Consider the following 24,656-nt stretch of genomic DNA (forward strand, 5'->3'; position numbering starts at 1 on the left):
GGCCAGTCAGAGTACAACGCCCCATTTGGCATGTACCTCACTAGACACCTGCAATAACTGGAGAGGCTGCTAAAGTTCCTCAGAGGATCTTGGGCCTTAAACACTTCTATATGGACAGACAAAAAAAAAACTCCAACTATTCTGTCTTGCCTGCTTAGAGGCAATCTCACAAAGCCATGTCTGACCCAGCTTTGTTAGAAATCCTGTATCTAAAGAAATCCCAATCCCTCCACCACACGCTCCAGAAACCTCAACCTCATTGCCACAGTTAAGAGAACATGCTGGAGGGACAGGTTCATAACCCAGAGACTGCCCATGCTGTGGAACAGACTTTCCCATACATGTCGAGCAGAGCACCTCGCTGACCCTCTTCCAAGAGCAATCTTGAGTGGATGGGAAACAGAAATTTCACCCCGGGGGTAACCCCAGTGGTGCTACTTGAGGCACTGGAAACTAAGGTCATATGGCACTATGCCAGGGTAATCCTATGGCTAGGCTTGTAAAGGCCCCAGGGCCATCAGCCTAGTACACACCTATGAACCTATGATTTTGCTGTGAAGACATGCAGTCTCACATTGACAAATAGATTCTTCCTTAAGCAGTTTGTCTGCCTTGCAACATTCTCCCTCGTGTGCGTTTTTTTACCAAGTGGAAGTGAGACTATAATTGGCCTCTCAACTTGTTTAGTTACAAATGGCTTCCCTTTGATAATGGAACCACTTGTGATTTTCTGGCATCGTGCTACTAATTTTGTCTTTCGACTTTTCCTGGTATGGGGTCGTCGCAGCAGAACTCCGGTCTGCTAATGATTGGCAGTGGATTTTTACAGTGCAGAGTTGCCAGCCCAACACTCGGCCTTCAAAGAAGGCACACTCATGCACGCACCTACTTGCATGTCTTTAGACGTCACTCAACTGCGGGGAGAACTTGCAGACTCCACACACAAGGTGCTCCAGCTGAGAATCGAATGGGAGAACCTTTTGTGTTGAGGCGACAACGCTAACTGCTGCACCACCCTAGTTATTAATGGAGTATATTCTGTAAATGTTTACCAGGTTCCATCACCTTTAATCCCTGGAAAGTAGCTCCTGTAGACCTTGTTCCTAGTTTACACAAAATCAAAGCTGCCTTTGCTTTGTCCCTAGTTATATTAGCACGTGTACCTTTATCTTAGAACTTTGAAACACTCAATAGACGAGATTAAGAAATTTTCTCCTTTATTGAGCAACGACTTGGCAGTGATCAGTTTCCTTTTTTTTTTTTTAAGCATTTTTATTAAATTATCATTTGACCTAGGCAGTCATGCATTTATATAAAAGAAAACCATGTCATTTTAATTGTGAATATTATACATCACTTTTATATAGCCAGTCATTGTTGAACATTGCATAGCTTATTCAAGTCCTGCCTTCTTTTAAATCTCTAAGAATAAGCATTTCGGAGCCTGGCCTAAGTTTGCTTAGATTTTGCTCTTGGATGCTAGCTAAAGGAGAAGACTTCTCATCCTTCTCTCACTCATTCTTGACTACATAGCAGGATTGCTTAATGGTGGATTTTTCTTTTTCTTGACTCGAAATTCACGCTTCAGCAATTTTGGCTCGCTGTTCTTTTGAGCAACCCATTTTTTCTCACCCCTTGATGAAACTGTCCCTGAGGGGAACTAGTAATCTTAGACCTCCCAGAAGAGCTCCTACTCCTGCTTGGGATCTTAATTTTGTCTTGGAAAACCTTACTGTACCTCCCTTTTAACCAGCTGCCTCTGCAGAGTTTAAGTTTCTATCCTGGAAGACTGCTTTCCTTTTAGCTATTACTTCAGCTAGAAGGGTATCTGAGCTGCAAGTGGAACCTTTTATTTTTCACTCTGATCGGGTTTCTGTAAGAACCAATCCCTCCTTTATGCCGAAGGTAGTTTCCAGTTTGACCCTTAACCAGTCTCTTCACCTGCCTACATTTTTCAACAATCACCAAAATAAAGGGGAAAGGATTCTGCACTCTATGTGCATAGACAGCGGATATTTTACTTGGGACTAAATCCTTTCGAAAATCTGTTTTGTTGTTGGTTGGTTTTGCTCCGGGGGCTCAGGGTAAATCTATTTCAAAACAAACAATCTCCAAATGGATTACTCATTGTATTCACTTTTGTTACCTGCAGCATGGAAAGGTCCCCCCTCAGGGTATTGGGACCCATTCTGCTAGAGCAGCCTCTACTTCTGCAGCCTTTGAGAGGTGTGCTTAAGGACATTCTGGAAATGGCTACTTGCTCTTCTGTCCATAATTTCACAAAGCATTACAATCTAGCTTTTGTTTTCTAAATCCAGGGCTGGTTTTGCCAGGCCTACTTAGCAACCCTTAATCTGTGATCCCCCCCCCCCCCCTTGTCGTCTTAGTGGGCTTTTGGAATCAACCCATATGTGAGGACTGCAATGGTGAAACACTAAGAACTTAGTACACTTACCATAAATGTAGATGTTAGAGTGTATTCACTGTTACAGTCCTGGTTTCCCACCCTCCATTCCCCCTTTTTTCCTAAGGCACAGACTATGGATTTTTATTTTTTGTATGACATGTCCAGGGTGCTACCCTTCCTGGATTAGCCTTCTTTTGGGGGCTCCTGACAGTTAAGGGAAGAAAAACTGAGGAAATGGCGTTGGCTGTCTCCCTTTATACCTGATGTACTGACATCAGTTTTGCAACAGGCAGCAGTCGACATCATATACCAAGGACTCTAGTATTTGGGCCGACTGAGGACTACCGGGAGCCTGATAACCCATATGTGAGGACTGCAGCAGTGTATACACTCCTTAACATCTACGTTTGTGGCAAGTGTACACACTGTACTTTCATTTGCCAGTTTTCTCTAGTAAATTCAACCCCCTTATTGTCTTTCTCGCCAGTTGCATTCATCCCTATCAGCAGAATCTCCTTTCTCCAGTCTCATGTTGGCTTAGTTCTTAGAATACTTTCTGCTACTTTATGAATATTATCTCTCTAGTTTATTGTTCTTGAGGATCTCCATTCAAAATCCCAGTCTCTCCTTGTTTCTTGAGCCTCTCCTCCTGTTGCATCGTCCCTTTACACTTTGAATTATAGCTTTCTGCTTGTGCTGTGTATACAAGAGCCTTAACTGTGTAGCACTGAAATACCTCTTCAAATCAGGTAATCCCAAACCACCTTCTTTTTGTGGAAGAATCTGCTTATCCTACTTAACTATTACCCTGTTCCCCTCCCAGATAAAATCCTTCAGTGCCGTTTATCCACGGTTTCTCCTCTGGTTGATGAAAGTATCTGTGTCCTGTATTTAAAGGGACTAAAAGCATTTTGATTGCTTGTATCTAGCTATCCATAAAGGACCTTCCATTTTTTTCAGCTTGTGTATAGTCTCTTCCCACGTATCCTTAGCTGCCACAACAGAATCTTCTTAATCCGTAACGCTAAGACTTCATTTTATCATGTCTCCATAAATATTGGTATTGCTGAACCAGTTAGTGTGGGTACATAGTTTACCGCTATTGCCTTTGTTTCATCATCATTAATTTTGTATCCTGAAAAGACTTTAAGCTGTCTCAAAATGTTCCACAATACTAAAATGACCACCTGGTCTTATCGGGTATAAAATATCTGCAAATAAAACCAGTTTTTCTTTACTACCATACCAGTTGTATCGCACTTATTTTCTTTGTCGATAGTTCTAAATGTAACACGGGTAAAAGGGGAAAGAGGACAATGCTGTCTAGTTCCTCTGCTCAAACAACTTATCAGAGGAATGCACCCACTAACTTTCGCCTGTGATCACTCGTATGTCTCTATCAGAGAATGTAAATGCTTCCATTGCCCTGCTTAAATTCCCAGCTTACTCTGTGGAATGCTTAACTCTGCTTAAAGACCCACCAACAGTGGTATTTTCTTGCATTCTGCTTCCCTCTGGATCATCATTGTTCTTTTAATATTGTGAAATGTATGCTTTCCCTCTACAAAACCATATTGATCCATACGTACCAGTATTAGCATCACCTTTGTCATTCTTTTTTACCTGTTAGACATGAACACTTTATAATTTGTGGTTTAGAATTGAAATGGACCTATACAAAGCTGGATCTGAAGGGTCTTTGCCATCCTTGGGTATTAATAGCCACCGCCACTTTCTTCCAAGGTGGTGGTTCTTCGCCTTTTAAAATCATTTAAAACCAGCATTCTGTTTTCCTTTCCAGTGTAGCTGTGGTAATCTCGTCGATTGTTCCACTTTATTCAGCAACTTTTCTGCCCCACCTGACTTTCCAGAAATGTTCACTTGAAGCTAGTAAACTGAATAGAACACCACCTGTTCAGAAAAGGTTCTTTACGCACGCAGAAAAATGCATGATGTACTGTTGTGAAATATCACACTTGCTGAAAGAGCCCTTTTTTTGAAAGTGGATACTTTTAGCATTGTGCACATGTGTTGATGCGTGTGTGTCTTGGTAGTATGGAAAGTGTTTTTGTAATGTTTAGGGTTCGTGCACATTAGCTAGGTGGGTGGTGCAGATGGGCAAAGCAAAGTCTTAATCTTGTATCCATCTTCCTTTATTACTGTCAATATTCAGACAAATTTGGGCTAAATTTAGTGGGGTTCTGTTTTTATGCATCACAAAAGTTTTCCTTCCAATCCCCCCCCCCCCCCCGAAAGCAAACCTCACTCTGCTGGTTTTTGAAGTTGCATTTTTATGAACTGTCGTATACTATACATATGAAGCATAAGAATATTGCTGAGGACCTATTTCCATCTTTACAGTTGGAGATGGGGTATCTTAAGTGGGTACCGCCGAGATTGTGTATATATGAAAATATCAAACTCCCATTTGTATCTGAATACAGTGAAGATGCAGTCCATGATTAGGATTTCAACCTATTACTTATATAATTTTCCAGCCTTGTCAATATAATTTTCTTAAAATTCAGTTCATAAGTGACATGCATTTTTCTCAAGTGTTAAGTAATTTGTCCTCAATTTTATATCTTGCATTTATAATGTAAGAATAAAAACTCTTCCTAGAGTGACTTGAAATATTTGAAATGTTTTGAATTAAAATAAAAAAAATGTGGAGGACATTACCTGGTATTGTGACTTGGCACTAGAAATTTCAGTGTGCAGCTGCTGTTACAAGCTGTCGCAAAGTTATGTTTTTAGTGTAGAAGTAACAGTTTCTCCAAGATCTGTTTAAAGTATTTTTCTAGAAAATCATCCTTTTTTGGCTGTTCCCGTTAGGGGTCGTCACAGTGGATCATCCATTTCTTCCTGTCCTCTGCATCTTCCTCTGTCGCACCAACCACCTGCATGTCCTCTTCCCCACATCCATAAACCTTTTTCTTAGGCCTTTGTTTCTCTTGGCTGACAGATCCTTGGCATCCTTTTCCCAATATACCCAGCATCCCTCCTCAGCATGTCCAAACCAACACAGTCTCACCTCTCTGGATTCATCTGCAAACTGTCCAACCTGAGATGACCCTTTGATATACTTGTTCCTAATCCTGTCTGTCCTAGTCACATCAGTGCAAATCTTAACTTTTACTCTCACGTCCAGCTTTGACTTCTGCCTTTTTGTTAATGCCACAGTCCATCCCATATAACATAGCTGGTCTCACTTACCCTCTTGTAAGACCTTCCCTTTCACTCTTACTGGTACCTGTCACAAATCACTCCTGCTTCTCTCCACTCCATCCTGCCTGTACTTTCACCTCTTTTTCACACTCGCCATTACTCCGTATTGTTGATCCCAAGTATTCAAACTCCTCCACTTTCGCTATCTCTACTCCCTGCATCTTCCATTCCTCTGTCCTCCCTCGTCTCGCTCTGCCTCGCCCACCTTCCCTCGCTCCCTTGCTTGCCCACCTTCCCTCGCTCCCTTGCTTGCCCACCTTCCCTCGCTCCCTTGCTTGCCCACCTTCCCTCGCTCCTTGCTTGCCCACCTTCTCTCGCTTCCTTGCTTGCCCACCTTCCCTCGCTCCCTTGCTTGCCCACCTTCCCTCGCTCCCTTGCTTGCCCACCTTCCCTCGCTCCCTTGCTTGCCCACCTTCCCTCGCTCCCTTGCTTGCCCACCTTCCCTCGCTCCCTTGCTTGCCCACCTTCCCTCGCTCCCTTGCTTGCCCACCTTCCCTCGCTCCCTAATCTCACTACAGATCACAGTATCATAGTCCACTGAGACTCCTGTCTGATCTCGTCTGTCAAAACTGTCCATTACCATTGCAAGTAAAGGGCTCAGAGCTGATCCTGGGTGTAATCTCACCTCCACCTTAAGTGCATCTGTCACTCCCACTGCAGACATCCACTGTCTCACTACTCTTACACATCCTGTACCACTCTTGCATACTTCGCTGCCCCTTGTTAAAAAATCAGTACCAAAACGCTTTCTTCACTCCTTGGGCATCCTCTCACTTTAAGATTTCATTAAACAGTCTGCTAAAAACCCCGCTTCCTAAACATCTCCATGTTTCCTCAGGTATGTCATCTGGACCAGCATCTTTTTTATCCTCTTCGTAGCTGTCTTTGCATCCGGCCAGCGCGCTCGGTCATCCGGCCAGCGCGCTCGGTCATCCGGCCAGCGCGCTCGGTCATCCGGCCAGCGCCTGCCGTCATCCGCCAGCGCCCGCCGGTCATCCGCCAGCGCTCGCCATCCGCCGCCAGCGCCCGCCGGTCATCCGCCAGCGCCCGCCGTCATCCGCCAGCTTCCGGTCATCCGGCCAGCGCCCGCCGTCATCCGGCCAGCGCGCTTTTTCCCCACCCCTTTTCCCCGCGCTCCTTTTCCCGTTTTCATCCAACGCCCTTTCCCCATTCTTTATCCTCCTTCCCTCCCTCCCCACCATTTTTCTCCCCCCCTTTTATCTCTAACTCAACCTGTCACCCTTTGTCTCCCCTCTCCTTCAGCGTGCTCATTTTTTTCTGCCCCCTTTATTTTCCCCACTTTTTCAGCACCCCCCTTCCCCCCTTTTTAAAACCCCCCGCCCCCTGTTTATCCTTTTCGTATCATCCCCCGCCCCTTTTCTTTCCCCTTCTTAACCCAAACCCATTCCTTCCCCTTCTATACCCCCTTTTCTCCCCTGCCCGTCGCTCCATCACCACCTTCCCCGGTTCCACCTCTCTACTCCTCGTTTCTTTTCACCCCCCTTTTCCCCCGCCCCCTTTGAGGAAATTTCCCCCCAACATTTCATTCCCTCTTTCCAGGGTTTACCCTTCCCCGTTGGCCCCACTTTCCCCCTTTTTTACACCCCCTTTTATCTTTACCCTTCTGGATACCCTTGCTATTTCCCCCTCCCCCCTCCAACCCCTTAATTTTTCCCCCTTTAACCCATTTAAATTTCTGGGTTTTTCCCTTCCCCTCTTTGAACCTTCCTTTTTTTCTCCTCAATTTTATGGGCCCTGGGTTTTTTTTTTCTTACCAGTTTTCCAAATTTTAATTCCCCCATTTTTACTTTTTTTCAACCCTTTAACCTTTTCCCTTTTCCTTTTATCTTCCCTTTTTTCCCAACAGTAAAACCAACCCGTCTGGTTAAAAATTTGGCCCTTTTTTTTGGTGGCAATCATTAACCCCGGGTTTTTTACCTCTTTGGAAATTGATTTCCAAAACATTTGGCCCAAAGTTTTGGGTGCCCTTTTTCCCCTTACACCTTTCCCATTTACCCACTTGGGATGGCCCCCCAAAAATCCCCGGTTTGATCCCCGTTTTTATATTTGCAAAAAATTTAAAATTAACTTTTTTGTGGGTTTTGAAATACATGGTAGTTGAAGTTTTGCCCCTTTCTGGGGTTAGCGATAAATCGAGATTTTTTTTTCCCCCCAAAGTTGATGGTGTTTTATAAACCATTTATCCAAGGGTTTTATTTTGAAGAGGGGAATTTTGCGAAACAGGTTACGTTTGGGAAGCCCTTGGTGTTTTGATTTTAATTTTTGTTTTCAGGATATGTTTTTTAAAGGGTTTAAGTGGAATTTTATATTTACCTTTCCCGAATTTTAAAAATTTTTTAGGAAAAAAAATTTTACCTTTTAACTTTTCCCAAAAATTTTTAAAACCCTTTTTTGGGAATTTCTTTTTTTAAAGTTTTAAAACCCGGTTTTTATTTTTTAAATTTGTGGTAATTTGGATAGGTTTTTCATATTTTTAAGGGGGGGAACCCTTTTTATTGCCAACAGGGGAAGTGTGTACTCCCAAAATTTTTATCCCCTGTAAATCAAAAGCAAGAATTTACAAAATAGCCCCTTTTGTAAACTCGTGGCTGTCGGCACGCAGCCCTGACAATCCTTTTTTGGTAACCTGTGTACTTGTTTTTAAATTTTAATCAACCCAAATGGTTGTTAAAATTTTTTGAGGAATTTCAAATTTAGACAAGGTCGTTGGTGTAAAAATTTTCATGTGAAAATGCCAAAAAAAGTTTTGAATAAATTCCACAATTATTTTATAATGTTTATTATATTGTATCAAATTATTTTATAATTACGTATTAAGGGACACAGTAGCTTGGTACACCTTTTTCGTGTAATTCTTAGGCTTCTTTGTAACTTTGTGGCTTCTTTGACACTTCTTAAAAGGCGTCTGGTGTTTTAACTTCGTAGGTCTTTTTTTCCCTTAGTTGGGTTTGGTTCAAAAAATTGGTGATCTTCTTTTTTTCCCATTCCGAGGGTTTCCCTTTTGTCATTCTTAAAAAAAAAATTTTTTTGTTGTAACTTTTGGTTTTCTTTGAAAATTTTGCCTTTAAAGGCGTGGGGTAACTTGCGAAACCCCCCCCTTTTTAATTTTTTTAAAAAAAATGAAAAAACTAAATCGTCAAAAATCACCCTTTTTTTAAAAATTTAAAAAAAAAAAAATTAAAAAATTTTTTGGGTCCTTTAATCCCAAAATGGCCGGATTTTTAAAAAAAACTTTTCAAAAAAATCCTTCCCCCATAAAATTTTTTATAAGCTAAATTTAAATTTTAACTTGAAAAAAAAGGGGGTTTTATTTAAAATTTTAAAAAGCTTTCAAGGGCAAAAGTTAAACGGGATTTTAAAACTTGAAACGCAATTTCCCCCTTTTTCGTCAAGTAAAATTAAAGTTTTAAACTTAAAAAGTCCAATTTTTGTTAAAAAATAAATTTTTTGCACCCCAAAACCCAAAAAAAAAGGGGCTTTTTTTAAAAGATACTTAACTCCCTTTGGTGGGTTTTGGAAGTTGGGTTTTAATCTATTGGTTCAGCATTTAAATTTTAATTTTCACCCTTTACCTTTTTAAAAAATTTTTTCCCCTTCCCCCCTCCCTTTTCAATTGTTTGGTTGAAAAGCTTTAGATAAAATTTTCCGAACCTTGTTTAAAAATTTTAAAATTTAATTTGCAAAATTTTAACAAATATTTTGGGGAAAAAGGGGGCAGTGGGGTAAATTTAAAAGGGGGGTTCACTCTGCTTAACTTTACAAAATTTCAAAAACCCCCACCTTTTTTTGAAAGAATTTTCCCCCCTTTCCCCGAATCAATTTGGGTTTTTTTTTAACAAAAAAATGCCTAAAAATAAAATTTTTTTGAGGACCAAACCTCCCAGGTAACTAATTGGGGAAAGTTTTAAAGGGTTTTTTAAGGGACCATTTAAACCAATTTTTTTCCCTTTTTTAAAAACCCACCCCTTTTGGTAAAGAAACCCCAGACATTTTTTTAAAAAGAAAAAAAGCACGGGGGTTTCCCTGTATAATAACCCCCCTTTCATTACCTTTTTGGGGAAGGAATTTTAATTTCAACGCATTTTTAAAAATAACTTCTGACTTGCCTTTTTTTCCCTTTTGTGGATCCTTATAAAATAAAACTTTTCCCCAAATGGGCTCTTGGAGTGCCCCCGACATTTTTCCCCCAAAGTGAAAACCAAAGTCTTTACTTTTTTGGCTTTTTCACCCCTTTAAAAAAATTCCAAAAAAAAAATTTGGGTTTTTCTGGGTGAAGTTACTTCAAGGGTGGCCCAGGGGTAACCCATTTTGAAAGTTGTGTTTGTTTGTCACTTTCCCCGTTTAGGAAAAAGGGTTTTTAAACCCACGGGGTTTCCCTACCCAAACCCCTTTCATTTTTTTTGAAAATTTGGCCCCCTTTTTACCCCTTCCCCCCTCCCAAAGGGCCCCTTTGATCTTTTGGTTGGGGGGAGTGCTTTTTGTGGAAATTGGGGTTTTTTCCCGGTCCCCTAAAAAACTTTCATGAAAATTAATTGGCCCAAAAAGTGGTTCCTTGTTTAAATTGTGCGTGGAACTGGTTTTAAAAAAAAAAAAAAATTTTTCCTTTAAAAAAGCAAACCTCGGGGATTTTTGGAAAAGTTTTTTCCTTTTTCCCAAATAAAGGGTGCTTTTTTGGGATTGGGGAGGGGGGGCACAAAAAAAAAGATTTTTCAAACTTGGAGGAAAAATTCCCAAAATTTTTTCCTTTTTATGGAATTAAAATTTCAAATCGATTTTAAAAAAAATTTTTTAAAAATGAATTTTTAGTGTATGAATGGGTTTCCTAAAAATTTTTGGGGGGCCCAGTGGGTTTAAACCGGCATTTGTTTATAGCACTTTGATTGACTTTCTTTCACTTCCCGTAAAGCCTTTTACAATTTTGCACTTGAAACACTTTTTAAATTTGGGCCAAAATTTTCCTTAAAAAGCTCAAACTGGGTTTTAAAAACCCTTTCCTGAAACCTGTGCGGTACTTACCCTTGCCCCTTTTACAAATTTAGGCCAGGGGAATTCACTTTTCTATTTTTTTTTGTTTTTCTGATGGGGTTTTTTTGACCCTGACCTTCTCACCCCTTGTATCGTATAAAAAAATTTTTTACCTCCAATTGGTTCGTTTCGGCAGTGGGGGGCACAAAGAATTTACTGAACAAGTGAGTGGGGGCCAAAAAAATTTCCCGCACTCCCCCTTGGGAAAAGTTGGGCCCCTAGGGGGCCGGGTCAACATAAAAAATTAAAAACTTTTTAAAACACAAATTGAGGCAGCCCAAGAGGTTGGTTTTAAATGAAAAGGGCAAAAATTTTTTAATTTTTTTTGGCCTTTGGCCCAGTTTTTGAACCCGCTCCTATTCCCGCCCAGTATTTGAATTTTGGCAGTCTTTCTTTGAAAAAAACTGGTGTTGCCCCCGACTTGCGTTTGCAACTTAATTTTTGTCGTTCAAGAAGAAGTTCTGGGTCGTCTTCTTTGTGAGTCTTTCCAATTCCCTTTGAATGTGGCCCTCTGGGCTTCGGTCCCACCCCCAAAAGGAAAAACTGAGTGGTGGGCATTTTAATTTGGGCCCTTAAAAAGGGTTTTTAGTGCGTGCCGGAAAGTTTTTGTGTTTGGCCGCAATAAAACGTTTAAAAAAAACTCCCACCTTTCCCAAAAAAAAATGGGGGCGGGGAAAAGGGTGAAATTCATGTGGCGAAACCAAAACAAATCCCCGGTGTTGTTTTGGGGGGGTTTTATCATGTAGAAAAAAATGGGGTCTTTTTAAAAAAAAAAAAAAATTTTTTACCTTTAAAAAAAATTTACACAACATTTTTAACCCTCAGTTCCATTTCGGGGCCCCTACCAAGAGGCTGAACTTTTAGGTTTTAAAAATTTCAATTTTTAAATAGATTTAGTGTTCCCCCAACCGTGAAGTCCCTTCAATAAAAATTTTTAACCCGTTTTTTTATTTTCGTTAAAAACTGCCCTTTAAAATATTTTGGAAACCACTGTCAATTTTGTAAGGGGAAGGTAAATTATGAACTTCCCCGGCCCCAAAATAAAATTTTTTTTTGGGTTTTTGTCAAAATTTCCCCCCCCCCCCCCCCCCCCCCCCCCCCCCCCCCCCCCCCCCCCCCCCCCCCCCCCCCCCCCCCCCCCCCCCCCCCCCCTCCCCCCCCCCCCCCTGTTTCTCAACCACCTCAAAAAGAAAAAAAAAAAAAAAAAAAACAACACAAAAAACAAAAAAAAAAAAAAAAAAAAAAAAAAAAAAAAAAAAAAAAAAAAAAAAAAAAAAAAAAAAAAAAAAAAAAAAAAAAAAAAAAAAAACAAAAAAAAAAAAAAAAAAAAAAAAAAAAAACCCCAACTGCGTATGTAAGTTAAGGTTCTGCTGATGGTGAAATGAACAAATAGAAGAGGTAAAGCAGCTATTGAATATGCTGTGCTCTGACTCTGTAGTCTTAGACCTTTAGCATATGCAAATCTTTCTTAGGGTACAGTTGAGTCTTGCTGTACGTTGTAGATGGGGAGGAATATTTCATCTGTTAGCAGAAAGTTGAGTATAGTGCCAAGAAGTGGTGCTTTGCTTTTTGAAAGTATATAGCCTAAGTGGGCATTCAGCATCCTTAAAAATGCTACCTGTTGGACAGTGGTTGTACTGTACTTTTGAGTTTGTATATTTGAGCACTTCTGCCTTCAGTTCAAGTTTTATGCATTGGCTAGGCCACAGCAAACTGAAAACTGTGTTCAGGCATGCAAGCTATCTGCAAAGGCTTGAACAGATTGTTCTGTGCAATGTAGGGGGCATCTAAGTGTAGAGGTGGTTAGTCTCTCTAAATTTGGTAGTACCAAGATAGACCATTTAACCAGAGGCAGCTAAAAACTGGCATAGTTAAGACCCAGTGCCGTGCTGTTACTCAGATTTGTGACCTGCATGTGTGAAGAGGGTCCTGGGAGAATCCTAGGGGTTGACATGTACCAAAGGAAGGCTGTGAGTGGAAGAAAATGATGCCTTAAAGAAAAGGCCACATGCCCACCCGAGTAGAACTACAAGGAGGGTAGTAGTTTTGTTGCCTATGAAGGAAGTAGAGAGAAGCCTACTGGAGGGACTTTTTCCCCTTGAGGTCTGTGTAAATGCTGTTTGTTTTAGGCAGCTATTTTGCTAGATTCTACTGTGATGGGAATGCTGCAACTAATTGCAAAGAAACATTGCATGTGTTTTAAACTGTAAAGCTTGCAGACTATTGACCTATAGTGAGAGACTGAAACTGACAATTATAAACTGCTTTGTGTGCGTTTGTTCCTTCCTTTGTACTTGTGGGTAAGTTCTTCAAACTGGGGAAAGCTCGCCCCATTTTATATTACAAAAATGCTGCAGCAGGAGTTCTATGATGTAAAAACACAACCAAATGCAGGCATACATGTGTATATGTGAAACGTACACATGTATAACATGTAACGTGCATTATGTGCACAATTGTACGTGTGGCTGTATGCAAAGTACACGTGTGTATGCATAGCTTTACTAAACTGAGCCCAATTTGTGCGTGTCCTTCAAGTGTGACTCCAGAGCGCTGTCTGGTCAAATAATTTGCTCAAATTCATAGTCTATAAATGGAAATTACCTCAAACCTAGCAGGATGAGACTTGCTAATGACGTTTATATGCAGGTGTAAATTAATATGCGCACATGCAGGAACTGTTTTTAGTTTAAGGGATGAGGATTACTGCTGCTTGTGAACACTGCTTTTGTTGTGGGACATGGGTATGTGTGCTGCTTGTGCAGGCAGTGCTTGGTTTGAGAGAACTGGTGGTGTTGGATCTTTGTGCAGCGTCCCTATTTTTGTCATGGGATATGGAGAATTTGCACTGTTGTACATGCTCTTTTTGAGGGTCATGGGAATATGTGCTACTTTTGCATGATAAATGATGCTGGAGTGAATTGCAGTCGAGCTGCATGACTTGGGGAATTTTTAGTCCATGTGCTGATGGCAGTTCCAATGGCTAGCATTAAGGCAGTGATGGGACATACCTTGTTAAAGAAGCCACTAGCCTAGTGGGACTAATCCAGTCAAAAATTACCTGTGACTAGCTGTACTGGGTGAACGTGCTTCAAACTGTGCAGTTCTTTAATTTATGAATTTGAGCGCCATACATTAGTGAGAAGTAGATAGGTAGTGGTGAGAGTTTGGTGGAGGGAGAGAGTGGATGTTTCTGTATAGCATGCCAAGTTTTTATATGGGATTTCTAATGTTTTGCTGGATGTGTGTGTCTAATTTTAGGTATTCGTAAATGGTAACCCCAAGTAGTTTAGTGAAGGGAACAACCTCTATAGTAGAGTTGTTTTGGCTAATTTGGAATGAGTTTTTATCAAGAGGGGAAGCTTTTGAGGGAGAGTAGTGTTTTGAATTTATTGGCATTTAGTGAGAGGTGGTTTTGGAGCATCCAATTTTCAGTGGTAGAGAACATTGAAGCTCCGAGGTTAGAGGCGCAGAAGACAAAGTTGAATCGTCTGCATATTGTACAATTTTGGTGTTTGGTATGGCTTTGTGGAAATCATTAATAAAGATGTTGAATAGCATTGGACAGTATGGATACCTGGGGTACCTCAGTGGGGGTAGGAAGGAAGGTTGAAGTGCCTTCCCCCATTTCACAGCTTGAGACCTGTCGGAGGTAGTTTGAGAACCAGGATAAGGTATTCTGGGAGAGAGTAAGGTTAGAAAGATGGTTCAAGAGATGGGTGTGGGAGATGGTATCAAATGCCCTGGACAGATCTAGTAGAACTGCTATTACTATTTTTCCAGAGTCACGGGCAAGATTTATTGTATCCAAGGAGGAGAGAAGGGCAGTGATAGTACTATGGCCAGGGCGAAAGCAGTGTTGGGTTGGAGTGATTGGTGATTGGCTAGGAATGGCACAAGCTGAAGGTGGATGCATTTTCACAGAAGTTTTGAGATTGGGGAGAGTATGGCTATGGGGTGGTAGAGATGCTTTTACCTCCTTTATGGAGAGGTAGAATAAAGGCAGCCCGCCATAATTTGGGCACAAGATTCCTGCATGGATCTATTGATCAAGATGCTAATGGAGAGAGCGATACCATCTGCAGCTATTTTTAGGAATGAAGATGGGATATTGTCATGGGCATTGGAGCATGGTTTTAACTTGGAGAGTAATTTTTTTATGCGGGGGGTTGAGATGGGTTTAAATTCAAATATTGGAGGATTGGGGGCAGAGGCTTGTGTAGGGGATGAGGACGATTGGATAGGTTGAAGGGAAGGGTTATTAGGGAAGGTCTGTCAGTTCTACTATGGAGTTGGTTAAGGAGTTGAATAGAGGCTATTTCAGGATCAGATTTGCTGGTGTCAGCAGGAGTTGTTTTGGTACCTGGGTTGAGAAGAGAATTAATGGAGTTCCAGAAATGTTTGGAGTTTTTTGATTGGTTAGACTGGAGTTTGATATTGTAGGACTTGTTGTCTCTGTTTTTTTACTGAGGTTGCGGAGTTTAAGAAGTTTCTGGATGCTTGTTTTGATATATTTTCCAGGATTTATCTCAAGTTTTTTTGGTATCTTTGAATAGCCATGGGGCACTTTTGGTTTTTCACTCTTTGTTCTTGGTGGAGCTAGGGAGTTGAGGCTGTTTTTAAGAAGTTTGAGTTGAAAAATTCTACGCCATTTTAATTTTTATGGGGTTCCAGTTTTTGTTTTGGAGTCTGAGAAAGTGGAGTTAGTGTGTGAGGTTACGTGTGAATATATTGGTGTAGGTGAGGAGAGGAGTGGGTAGCTCGGTGTATGAAAGCTGGCAAGTGGTGGTCTGTAGGGTCAGGTATAATGACAGAGTTTGACTTTTTTAGGATGGGATACGAGGATCCAGTCATAGTGTGGTACTGGGGGTTGGGTCTGGTAATGGAGTTGGGTATAGTTTGATGGATATGGTGGGATTGAAGTTGGAGATGTAAATATAGATTGGAATAAAATAAACAATTATGAAGGTCTCTAGCTTAATATTGGTAGAGGTCCAGAGGAGAATTTCTTCAAGAGTATAGTTGTGTTATTACCGGGGGGGGGGGGGTGTAGAGGGCAATGATACAAATGCTTTTGTGGTTATTTTTAGTACGCCTATTACTAGTTCTCCATTGTTGAATGGAAGGATAGGATTGGGATAGGGAGTGATGGATAGCAGGTTAGAGTAGATTAAGGCTACCCCACCCTCTTTTCTATTTAAGTGATTGTGTCTGAGATTGGAATCCAGGAGGGAGGATTTCAGTCACTAATGAGGTTTTAGCCAGGTTTCTGAGATGGCTACAATGTCAGGTAGGTTGTAGTTTAGCCAAGCATGAAAGTGGGCTACTTTATTTCTTAGACTTTGGGCATTGATGGTGAAGAATTTGAGGTATTTATGGTTGGTTTTATTACTTCCACCAGAAAAAAATTTCTAAATTTAGCAACCAAAGCCAAATTCTCTTCCCATCAATGTGATTCCCTTCATTTGTTAAATTGGCTTGAACTCTCCAACCATCTAGACTCTCCCCAAATTACTACAGCCCACAGACTAATTTTTCAACCTTCTAAGTGTCCAGCACTAACCAACATCCTACAACCTTACACCACTCAAGTCTAAGATCTACTCACCAAAACCTTATCACTGTCCGCAAACCCTGTCGTCCTGCCGGTCAGCTTCTATCCTTTCCTTAGCTAAAAAATGGAATTCTCTTCCTAAGGACTTGTGAAAACTTTAAAAAACTAAAACTCAGCTACATTCCTACCTTTCCTGTAACAGGCAATGCAAATGCACTCTCCCTACCTAGCCTAATATTCAATCCACCCCTTAAACTCCTGACTAATTCTGTGCAAGCTAACCTAACATAAATGTATATATTGTAAATAACATAATTCTACGTGTTGTAAACAACCCATCCCACCTTTTTTCTCCGTCTTTATTCTCCCTCTGTTACCACTGCCATCCTAAATATTTAGGTACTATGTAACCAAAGAATTTATTCCTGTTGTCTAGCATGGAATGAAATTGTAATGGTCTTTACTATGATTGTATATGTAACTAAACTATGTAATGCGGAGCTTTTCTCCCCGGGCCTCCCCTGAAAACGGGCTCCCTGAGCCCAGTGGACCTCCCCTGTCATAATTCCTTAAGAGCATTAACCAAAGTATGAAATGTACACAGATAAGTTTGGGAATCGTGGAATTGCACCAACAGGGTCTTGTCTATATGGCGGTCTGTCTGCATGTGATGCAGAATGAGATTGGTGAAGCTAATGCGATTACTACAAGAGATCTGCAGTGGAACCCTTTAATACTGGACTCTGTACCACCTTGGGTTGTGCTGTCAGCATTGTGCTTGTTTTGATGTACCAGTGTCTGACACAGTCTCATAACTCTCGTCACAAATGTAGCCCCTCTTTCAAGCCCACCTTTTATAAAAGCAGCATTCAGTCGTACATCCCGAGCACCATGCCACTTGCCATTGAAATAATTGACCAAAGGTATGTGGTCTCTTTGGAGTTAAAACTTTGAATGGCAAAGTCAAACTTGCTGTCAATGAAGATATCGCAGATGCCAAGAATACCAAAATGTTAGCAAGTCTTTCTTGGAGTCAATAACATTTCTTGGGCTATCAGGTTAAGCTTTATGTACTGCTAGTTGGGGAGCAAGAAGGGAGTGGGAATTCTTGCAATTTCCTATTCTTGGGATACCTCCCAGCACAGCTAGATTACCTTTTGAAATTAATGACTTGGTCAGGTGGGGCTAAGTGCACCACAGCATTTCGTATAGTAATGTATAGACTCCAAAGTAACTTGTCACTTCTGCAGTCTGCTCTTCCTCATGAGGATGTAACATAAGCAGTATTTGTCAGGTTAAGTAAAATAATGAATACTTGTTTTTCACTATCCTTTTGTAACCTGTGTTATGTGGGTTTAACTTTGGGGGGTGGGGGGACCGACTATTCTAAACTGGATGTCTTGCAGAAAATGAGTTGAAAAGTAGTTGACATCCATTAATGTGCAGTTTGTAGGTAATGGACATTGAGCCTAGCTGAACATTGCTATCTTTTTACTTGCTAAAGATTCGCCAGGGGTCATTTTATATAGGACTGCTGCTGTTGTGCTGTTTTACTAAGATTACTTTAGCATTGCCAATGTACTAAAAAAAAATAAAATAAATAAAAGCAAGCAAGAACAACTTGTGCCCTGCTGTGATTTACTGTAAAGGATAAATCCTTATGCATTGCCCTTTCCAGTGGTTTTGGTGTATTGCCCTTAAGGGTGTACTTTTTTGTGCTTTTTTTGGGTTATTTGGTTCAGTCTATGGACATCACTGCAAAGTCTTTAAAGTATTTCCTCCCACAGAGGCTTGCAAAGCTGGGAATGTGACTGTGATCAATTCAATACAAATTTTCAGGAATCCAAACTATTTGGACAGTGCACTGTAGAGACGCTGCCCATGAAACAATATGTAGAAGCATGTGTACTTTTGCAGTCTGTTCCCAATTTTTTCTCATTGTACCCCACTTATCTTTCATTGCACTATTTTTATTGGTGTCCCATATTACTTCTGTCTGTAGCAGTGGCAGTTTACACTCCAGTTCTGCCTCCTGCTGGTCATCTTATCTTCCTTGATACAGCCTTTTAACTCTGTTCATGTCATCTAGTACAATAAAATGTCATCTTGTAACTGTTCTTTTGGCACTGCTTAGTTATTAGCCTTCCCTTTAGATGCTGTCCATGTTCTGTGCATTCGTTTGAGGTGGGGTGGGAGGTGGTGTTCCTGGTCAGTGACTTAAGCCCAAGACCAATTTTTACAAAAGCTAAGCTGCTTTCCCTACCCCCTCATCTTTTGTTCTGCAAACTAAACTAAGTTGAGTAATTTTTGTGAATTCAGTAATGAGAAGCAAGACATTTACTACAGTGCTGCTGAATCGCATATTAAATATGATCTAGTTTATAAATTTTATACTGCAGGTAAAACTTGAACCAGGTGGTCTGTAATGGGAAAGGTTTCAGTTTAGTACTGAAACTGCATAATTTGAATAATGATGGATGGATTGCAACACTAGAAAGGACTCCTTGAATTGTCACCAAATGTAGAAGAGTACCTTAAAGGTATTAACTGATCTCTGGTACGACTTTGTAAAAGAGCAGACAAATTTTAAGGACCTTCTTTATAGGTGGGAAAGAGTCCAGTATATTTGGAGTAGGGTACACACTTAACATCATTCAGCTCAGAATGAATGAAGCTTTCCTACCTTCCACCACTCCCAGGACTATGATTGGTGGTTCTGCTTTCACCTAATTGTCCTGTTTTGGTAGGGTTGGGGAGAACAGGAGACTAGCATTCTTGAGCTAGGCAAGAGGCTTCACATCAATCCCCTCCTGCCCAGAAATCTTAATCTCCTCTCCATTCACTGCTAAGAGTTTGTTGCAGGGAGTACCCATTCAGCACCTTCTACCAAACCCTGCTACCTGTTTCCCAAGGGGAAAGCCTTGCCTGTGTGTGCCCATCTTCTCTTGGCTACGTAGTGAATGCACTGACAGTGTAGGCTGCAACTCTACTAGGTTGAGTACCTAATGTATCTGCTAGGTGCCATCTATGTGGTGAGCTAGAGCTGCGTCCCTACCATCCTACCAAGTTGGCTCTTAAAGGCAGCTAAGATGTTGATCAGACTAGCTTTGCTTGTGCTGCAAGTCAGGGCTCCTTCCTTCTGTCATAGGGCTGTTAACTGTGGGGAACACTTTTACTGTTTAATTTTGAGAATGTAGAAGGTGTTATGTGGCCAAGAAAAACCTTCATAGTTATAATACCAGCAGGTATTTTGAAGTTACTTAAGTGTAAAGTAATGCAGATTTTATTATCTTGGGTTGTGAGAGGTTTGTAAAGACTCAATTGTGATCCTGTTTAGCCATGATAAGTTAAAACATTGATTCCATGTTTCCAGTCTCCTCTGATAAGAGGCGCATCTTGAGTTGAAGGCTTGTTTTGATGGTAGTAAATATGTAGCCAGTAAGCAGTAGTATAGTTTATGTAACTTCACTTAACTTTTGATCCCTACAACCTCTTCATATCCTTAAGATATACTGTTGTCATTTGTCAGCATTTTCTCACCTCTTTTTATGTTGCTATCCACAGATGATTCGTGGGATTTGATCACTTGTTTTTGCATGAAGCCCTTCGCAGGACGTCCTATGATTGAATGCAACGAGTGTGAAACATGGATCCATTTGTCTTGTGCCAAGATCCGTAAGACCAATGTGCCAGATGTGTTTGTTTGCCAAAGGTGCAAGGACTCTAGGCAGGAGGTCCGACGGTCAAATCGAGCGCGTACAGGGCCTCGTAAACGTTTCAGTGAATAGGGATGGTACTCCTCTTAGAGGGAGGAATGGTACCTTAGAACTGGAAGAACAGAGTATTTATTTGTCTTTGAAAGTTGTATGTAGTAAAACGGAGGAGCTTTGTAAATTATTTTTAGAATCCTGTGTGGAAGACTTCTGGAGGTTTCCTGGGGACATTTTATTGCAACAGTTTTACTTTGCTCATTCAGACATGTATGCATGGCTCCCATTTATGGATGTCCTGTGACTCGGTTGGATGCCTCTCCTAGGCCATTTTACTACATGTAAGCACAACCACAGTCCCCTTAATTTTTCTAGCAGTGCAGGAGTTCATTGTTCATGTAGTTTGAAGTAAGCCAGTTCAGTGTATATTAAAATCTGCAATTTTTGTTTCTTTAAGTACATATAGTGATCTTTTAGAGTACTTCTCGTCCTCTCTGGTTTGACTGTATTACAGTTTCTGGGAAAAAAATCTTAAGGCCAGTTCAGGAAATTTTAATTTAAATTGGGACCTAAACAGCTCGAGTCCATTGCTGTGAACTGGAATCTTTGTGGAAGGGTTTTTAGAACAGCTGAGCTCTGGTTAGGTAAGGCAACTCAAGACAGACCGCTTGGTGCCGTATAGGTTTTATGTCTGTCTAGCATCTGCAGTTAGACTGGTAAATGGCATTAATGTTTATAATCACTTCAGCAAGGAGGGCAGTTTCATAAAAGCCTTCTGGAGAGTTGTCATCCCCCCGTTGTTCCAAATTTCATTGACACATTGTAGCTTATAGTGTGAAAATACCTCTTAAGTTTGTGTTGTGGGGAGGCGATTCTTTAACCTGCTTTTGTCTGGCTTCCATAAGGGCTGACCAAAATGAATGGCTGTTTTGTCATTTAATGAAAGCATTGAGCCCTTCCAAAAGTGCCTTTTTTTTTACACATCTTTGATAGTGGTTGCAGACTAAGTTAAAAGGAATTCAGTTGGAGCTCTGCATATTTGACTTCAGCACACAGTCTTCTTTGTAAACAAATTTTATTTTTTTTTTTGTAATTTAATGAATAAACCACACTTCTGATAGGTGAGTAGCTTGTACTGTCTGTGTTTAATTTGTTCCAATCGATGGGAATTTTTTTTAAGGGCCCCTTATTCTGCCTTAATCTTCTTTGCTTCGTATTTTCCAAAGTGTACACTCTGTAGCTGCTTCAATATTTTCAAGGTGTACTTTGTTGTATAAATGATTTTGGTTGCATTTGATCAGCTTAGTATTTTAACCTGTTCAGCCATTGCACATTTGTAGTTCTGCCATTTTGCATTGTTAGGTTTTGTGAAATTGGTGATTGACTTTAACACAATTTTTAGCTGACTGTTGTATTCTAATAGAAAATTACATTCATTAGTTAGAATGTGGTTAAGATGCAGAAAATTCCTTAAATTTTATAATACAGCCTTTCAGCTTTGTGCTCTTTAAAGGTAGATTCTTCAGTCTTCAACTTGTATAGCACCTCACTTTACTGTCAGATTCTCCCTCCCTTAATACTTGCTTTTTTTCCTTTTATGTAGGGCTTGCATTTGTTGTGGGTGTACATTTCAGAGTAATTGCATTCTGAAAAAGTATTAATACAGATTTTCTTCGTGTTTCACTGTTGCAGTCATTTCATTACATTAGGGTTATCTGCTTGCAGGTAGCCCTCAGCCGGCCTGAATATCAAAGTCTTGGATTCCTGTGTCAAATGCTGCGTCTCTTCTATGAAGTCAAGTAGTCGGGTATAAAACATGCAGCCGCCATTACATCAGTCTTTCTTGCTGCGTGGTGCCCGATGCAGAAGCAGTTTGCAAGTGCTGGTCGGCAGACTCCTGAAATTTTCGTTTTCGACTTTCAGAACCTAAGTCTTCAAAAAAGCTAAGTACCCAATTGGGGATCCCTTTTCTTGCTCTTAACCATGTCAGTAAAGGTCAACAATGGGCTTACCTGTGGAAAGCAAATACCTCAGATTTTCATTCGTACTGCATTCCTTGCTTTGACCCAGACAACAATGTCCCTCTGCCAGCTTTGTGCCTTATTCAACCCCTGAACTATTCGTCTGTCTCTTATTTGCTGCAAATTATTTTTGGTACTTGGTATAACCATCCAGAACTGCGGTAGCGTCTCCTCACAGACGTTGTCCAGTTCGATTCTTAGCTAGAGCGTCTTGTGTGGAGACATGCGTGAATGGGCATGCCTTCGTTGAAGGTTGTCCGAGCCGGCAACTGTGCATGTAAAAATCTACTGCCGGTCATTAGAGGACCGGAGTTCAACTGTGGTGTGACCCCTAACCGGGAAAAGCTGAAAGACGCATCAAAGTATTACCATCCAGAAATGGCTTTGGTAAGCCATCCGACATTCCAAAAAAATTAAGATAGACTGACCGCATAGGTCCAAAACTGCCAACGACGCTTCCATTACGCTAGTCGCCAGTTGCAGTTGCTCAGTGAGGTGCTTTCACACCCCCTGATACCTGCTACTTTAATTTCGCAGGCCTCTACTGAGACCCATTCAGAGTCCGGTATGCCGTGAGATGCTTTGACTATGGAACCTGCAGATGTCTCTATCTTGGATGGGTCTGGAGCCGCTGTGCAGGCACTGGCTTCTAAGGGTGTATTCAGGCCTACAGATTTGCATTTCGGACGCCATCTTAATCAAGGTCTAAAACTCGACCCATGCTTAAACTGACGTCCAAACCGCATGGTCAGGCCCATATGCCTAAAAAACAAATGCTTAGAATGGCTGAAGACCTTACTTTACTTAGGGAAAGCCAGCCTTCCCCCTCTGAGACTTAGAACGGATTTTCCTTTTGATTCTTCTGATCAGGATTCTGAAATTTGTTTCTTCTGAATATCAGGATTTGCCCTTATCCACCTATAAGGATTTTGATGCTGTAGATTCCATTCCCTCTGCTTCCCCTCCAGAAGATTTTTCTTTTGGTGAAAACTTGTACTCTCTTAGGGAGTATTTCCACTGGGAAAGCCAGGATTACTCTGACTCCAGAAAGAGGCTTGGGGAATTCTTACTCCTACCTCAACACAGGCCTTTAGCTATCCTGTGTTCTGGACATTGTAGATGCTTTCTTGGAATCTAGCCTGGCCGCAGACATTTTACATCCAGCTCCCAGAAAACATGACTTGTATTACTGAGTACCTGACATTCACAAGTTCCTCTTAAAGAATCCTACTGTGGATCCAGAGACCATTTCCCAAGGACCAAAAGGCATTAAGGCTACTGCTGCCGAAATCCCTAGCCCCTCTGGCCGTTAGGGCTTTAAATTACCAGTTTCATATGTTAAAGTATCAGCAGCATATTATGGGACTAAAACAGAAAATGTTGATTCCCGACTGTGCTGAACATAAAGAATTGCAGGATTTAATGGATTCTGCTGAACAAGTTGGTAAACCTACTTTGCAATGTGGTTTTGACTTAGAAGCATCTTGCAGAGCTGCTATCACTGGGTATGCACTTGGAAGGCATGCTTGGCTTAAGGAGCAAAACTTGCCAGATCATGTTAAATCTAAGTTACTGGATGCTCCCTTAAACCAAGACCGACTGGCAACAAACAGAATAAGTTCTTAAGATGGAGTTAAAAGCTAAATCTATGCAAACTGTTAAGATTTCCTGCAAGTATAGCATCCCAGATTTAGTAGACATTGGCCTTCTGTGAATTGTTTCTTTCCAGTCTCTTCTAGGCCTTCAGTCCAAACCCAGGAACAGCAGACAACCTAGGCTACGGTCTCAAGGTACACACAGGCCTAAGCAGTGGGGGGCTCCCACTTCCAAAGATGGTAGGTAAGACACCCCCCTATGGAAAAATGTCACACTGACTTAACCTTAACTCTTCCAAGCCTTGCTCAATTGCTTGCTCCCTTGGGTGAAAAGCTTGCACTGCATGCAAAAAACTGGTAACTCATTACCCAGGACAAATGGGTTCTAAATAGTTTTCCAAGGATACAGATTCCACTTGCACACCTTACCAACCCCAAACTGTTGCCCAGACCTACCCCCAAATCAGTGGGCAGAGGCTCAACAGCAGGTTCTCAAGTATCGGGGCTATTCAACCTGTCCTAGCAGAAGGAAGGTGACAAGGTTTTTACTCAAGACTTTTCCTATTACCCAGAAAAGACCTCTCCTGGCTTCCTATCCTGGACCTCTCTATTCTAAACACCTTTTTGGTAATCCAAAATGCTAACACTTTAACAGCTGCTTCCTATGCTAGGCAAAGATGCCTGGTTGGCAACCTTAGACTTGGCTTACCTGCACATTCCAGGACATTTCTTGCAGGAAATACCTATGCTTCAGAGCAGGCTCCATGCACTGTCAGATCTTAGTGTTTCACTGTTGCAGTCATTAAGTTTGCTTGCAGATAGCACTCAGTCGGCCTGATTATCAATGTCTTGGGTCCTGCATCGGTTGCTGTCTCCTCTTCCATGATGTCAGGTAGTCAGGGGTATAAAGCATGCAGCCGACAGTATTACATCAGTCTTTCTTGCCATGCGGTGCCCGAAGCAGAAGCAGTTTGCAAGTGCCGGTTGGCTGACTCCTTATATTTTTTCGAGTTTCAGATCCGAAGTCAACAAAGCTAAGTACCCCGTTGGGGATCCTTTTTCTTGCTCTTAACCTATGTCCATAAAAGTTATCAA

The 24,656-nt window shown here is 41.2% G+C and overlaps 1 protein-coding gene across 8 annotated transcripts in view; it reads left to right on the forward strand.

The window, feature by feature from the left end:
- LOC122800867 (PHD finger protein 13-like) overlaps nt 1–24,656 on the forward strand; it is a 314,375-nt gene that overhangs the window by 53,421 nt on the left and 236,298 nt on the right. For 6 of the 8 annotated variants that reach the window (XM_044070192.1, XM_044070190.1, XM_044070193.1 and 3 more), the window contains one exon: nt 19,800–21,070. The exons of the other annotated variants lie outside the window; for them this stretch is intronic. In XM_044070192.1, coding sequence (XP_043926127.1) covers nt 19,800–20,023 — 224 coding nt within the window. In that variant the 3' untranslated portion in view covers nt 20,024–21,070. Of the gene's footprint in view, nt 1–19,799; nt 21,071–24,656 lie in introns of those variants that run through there. 8 annotated transcript variants of the gene reach the window in all.

The sequence above is a fragment of the Protopterus annectens genome, chromosome 4.part1 (genome assembly GCF_019279795.1).
Source record: "Protopterus annectens isolate FY-2018-M chromosome 4.part1, PAN1.0, whole genome shotgun sequence".
In the NCBI taxonomy this organism is placed as follows: domain Eukaryota; kingdom Metazoa; phylum Chordata; order Ceratodontiformes; family Protopteridae; genus Protopterus; species Protopterus annectens.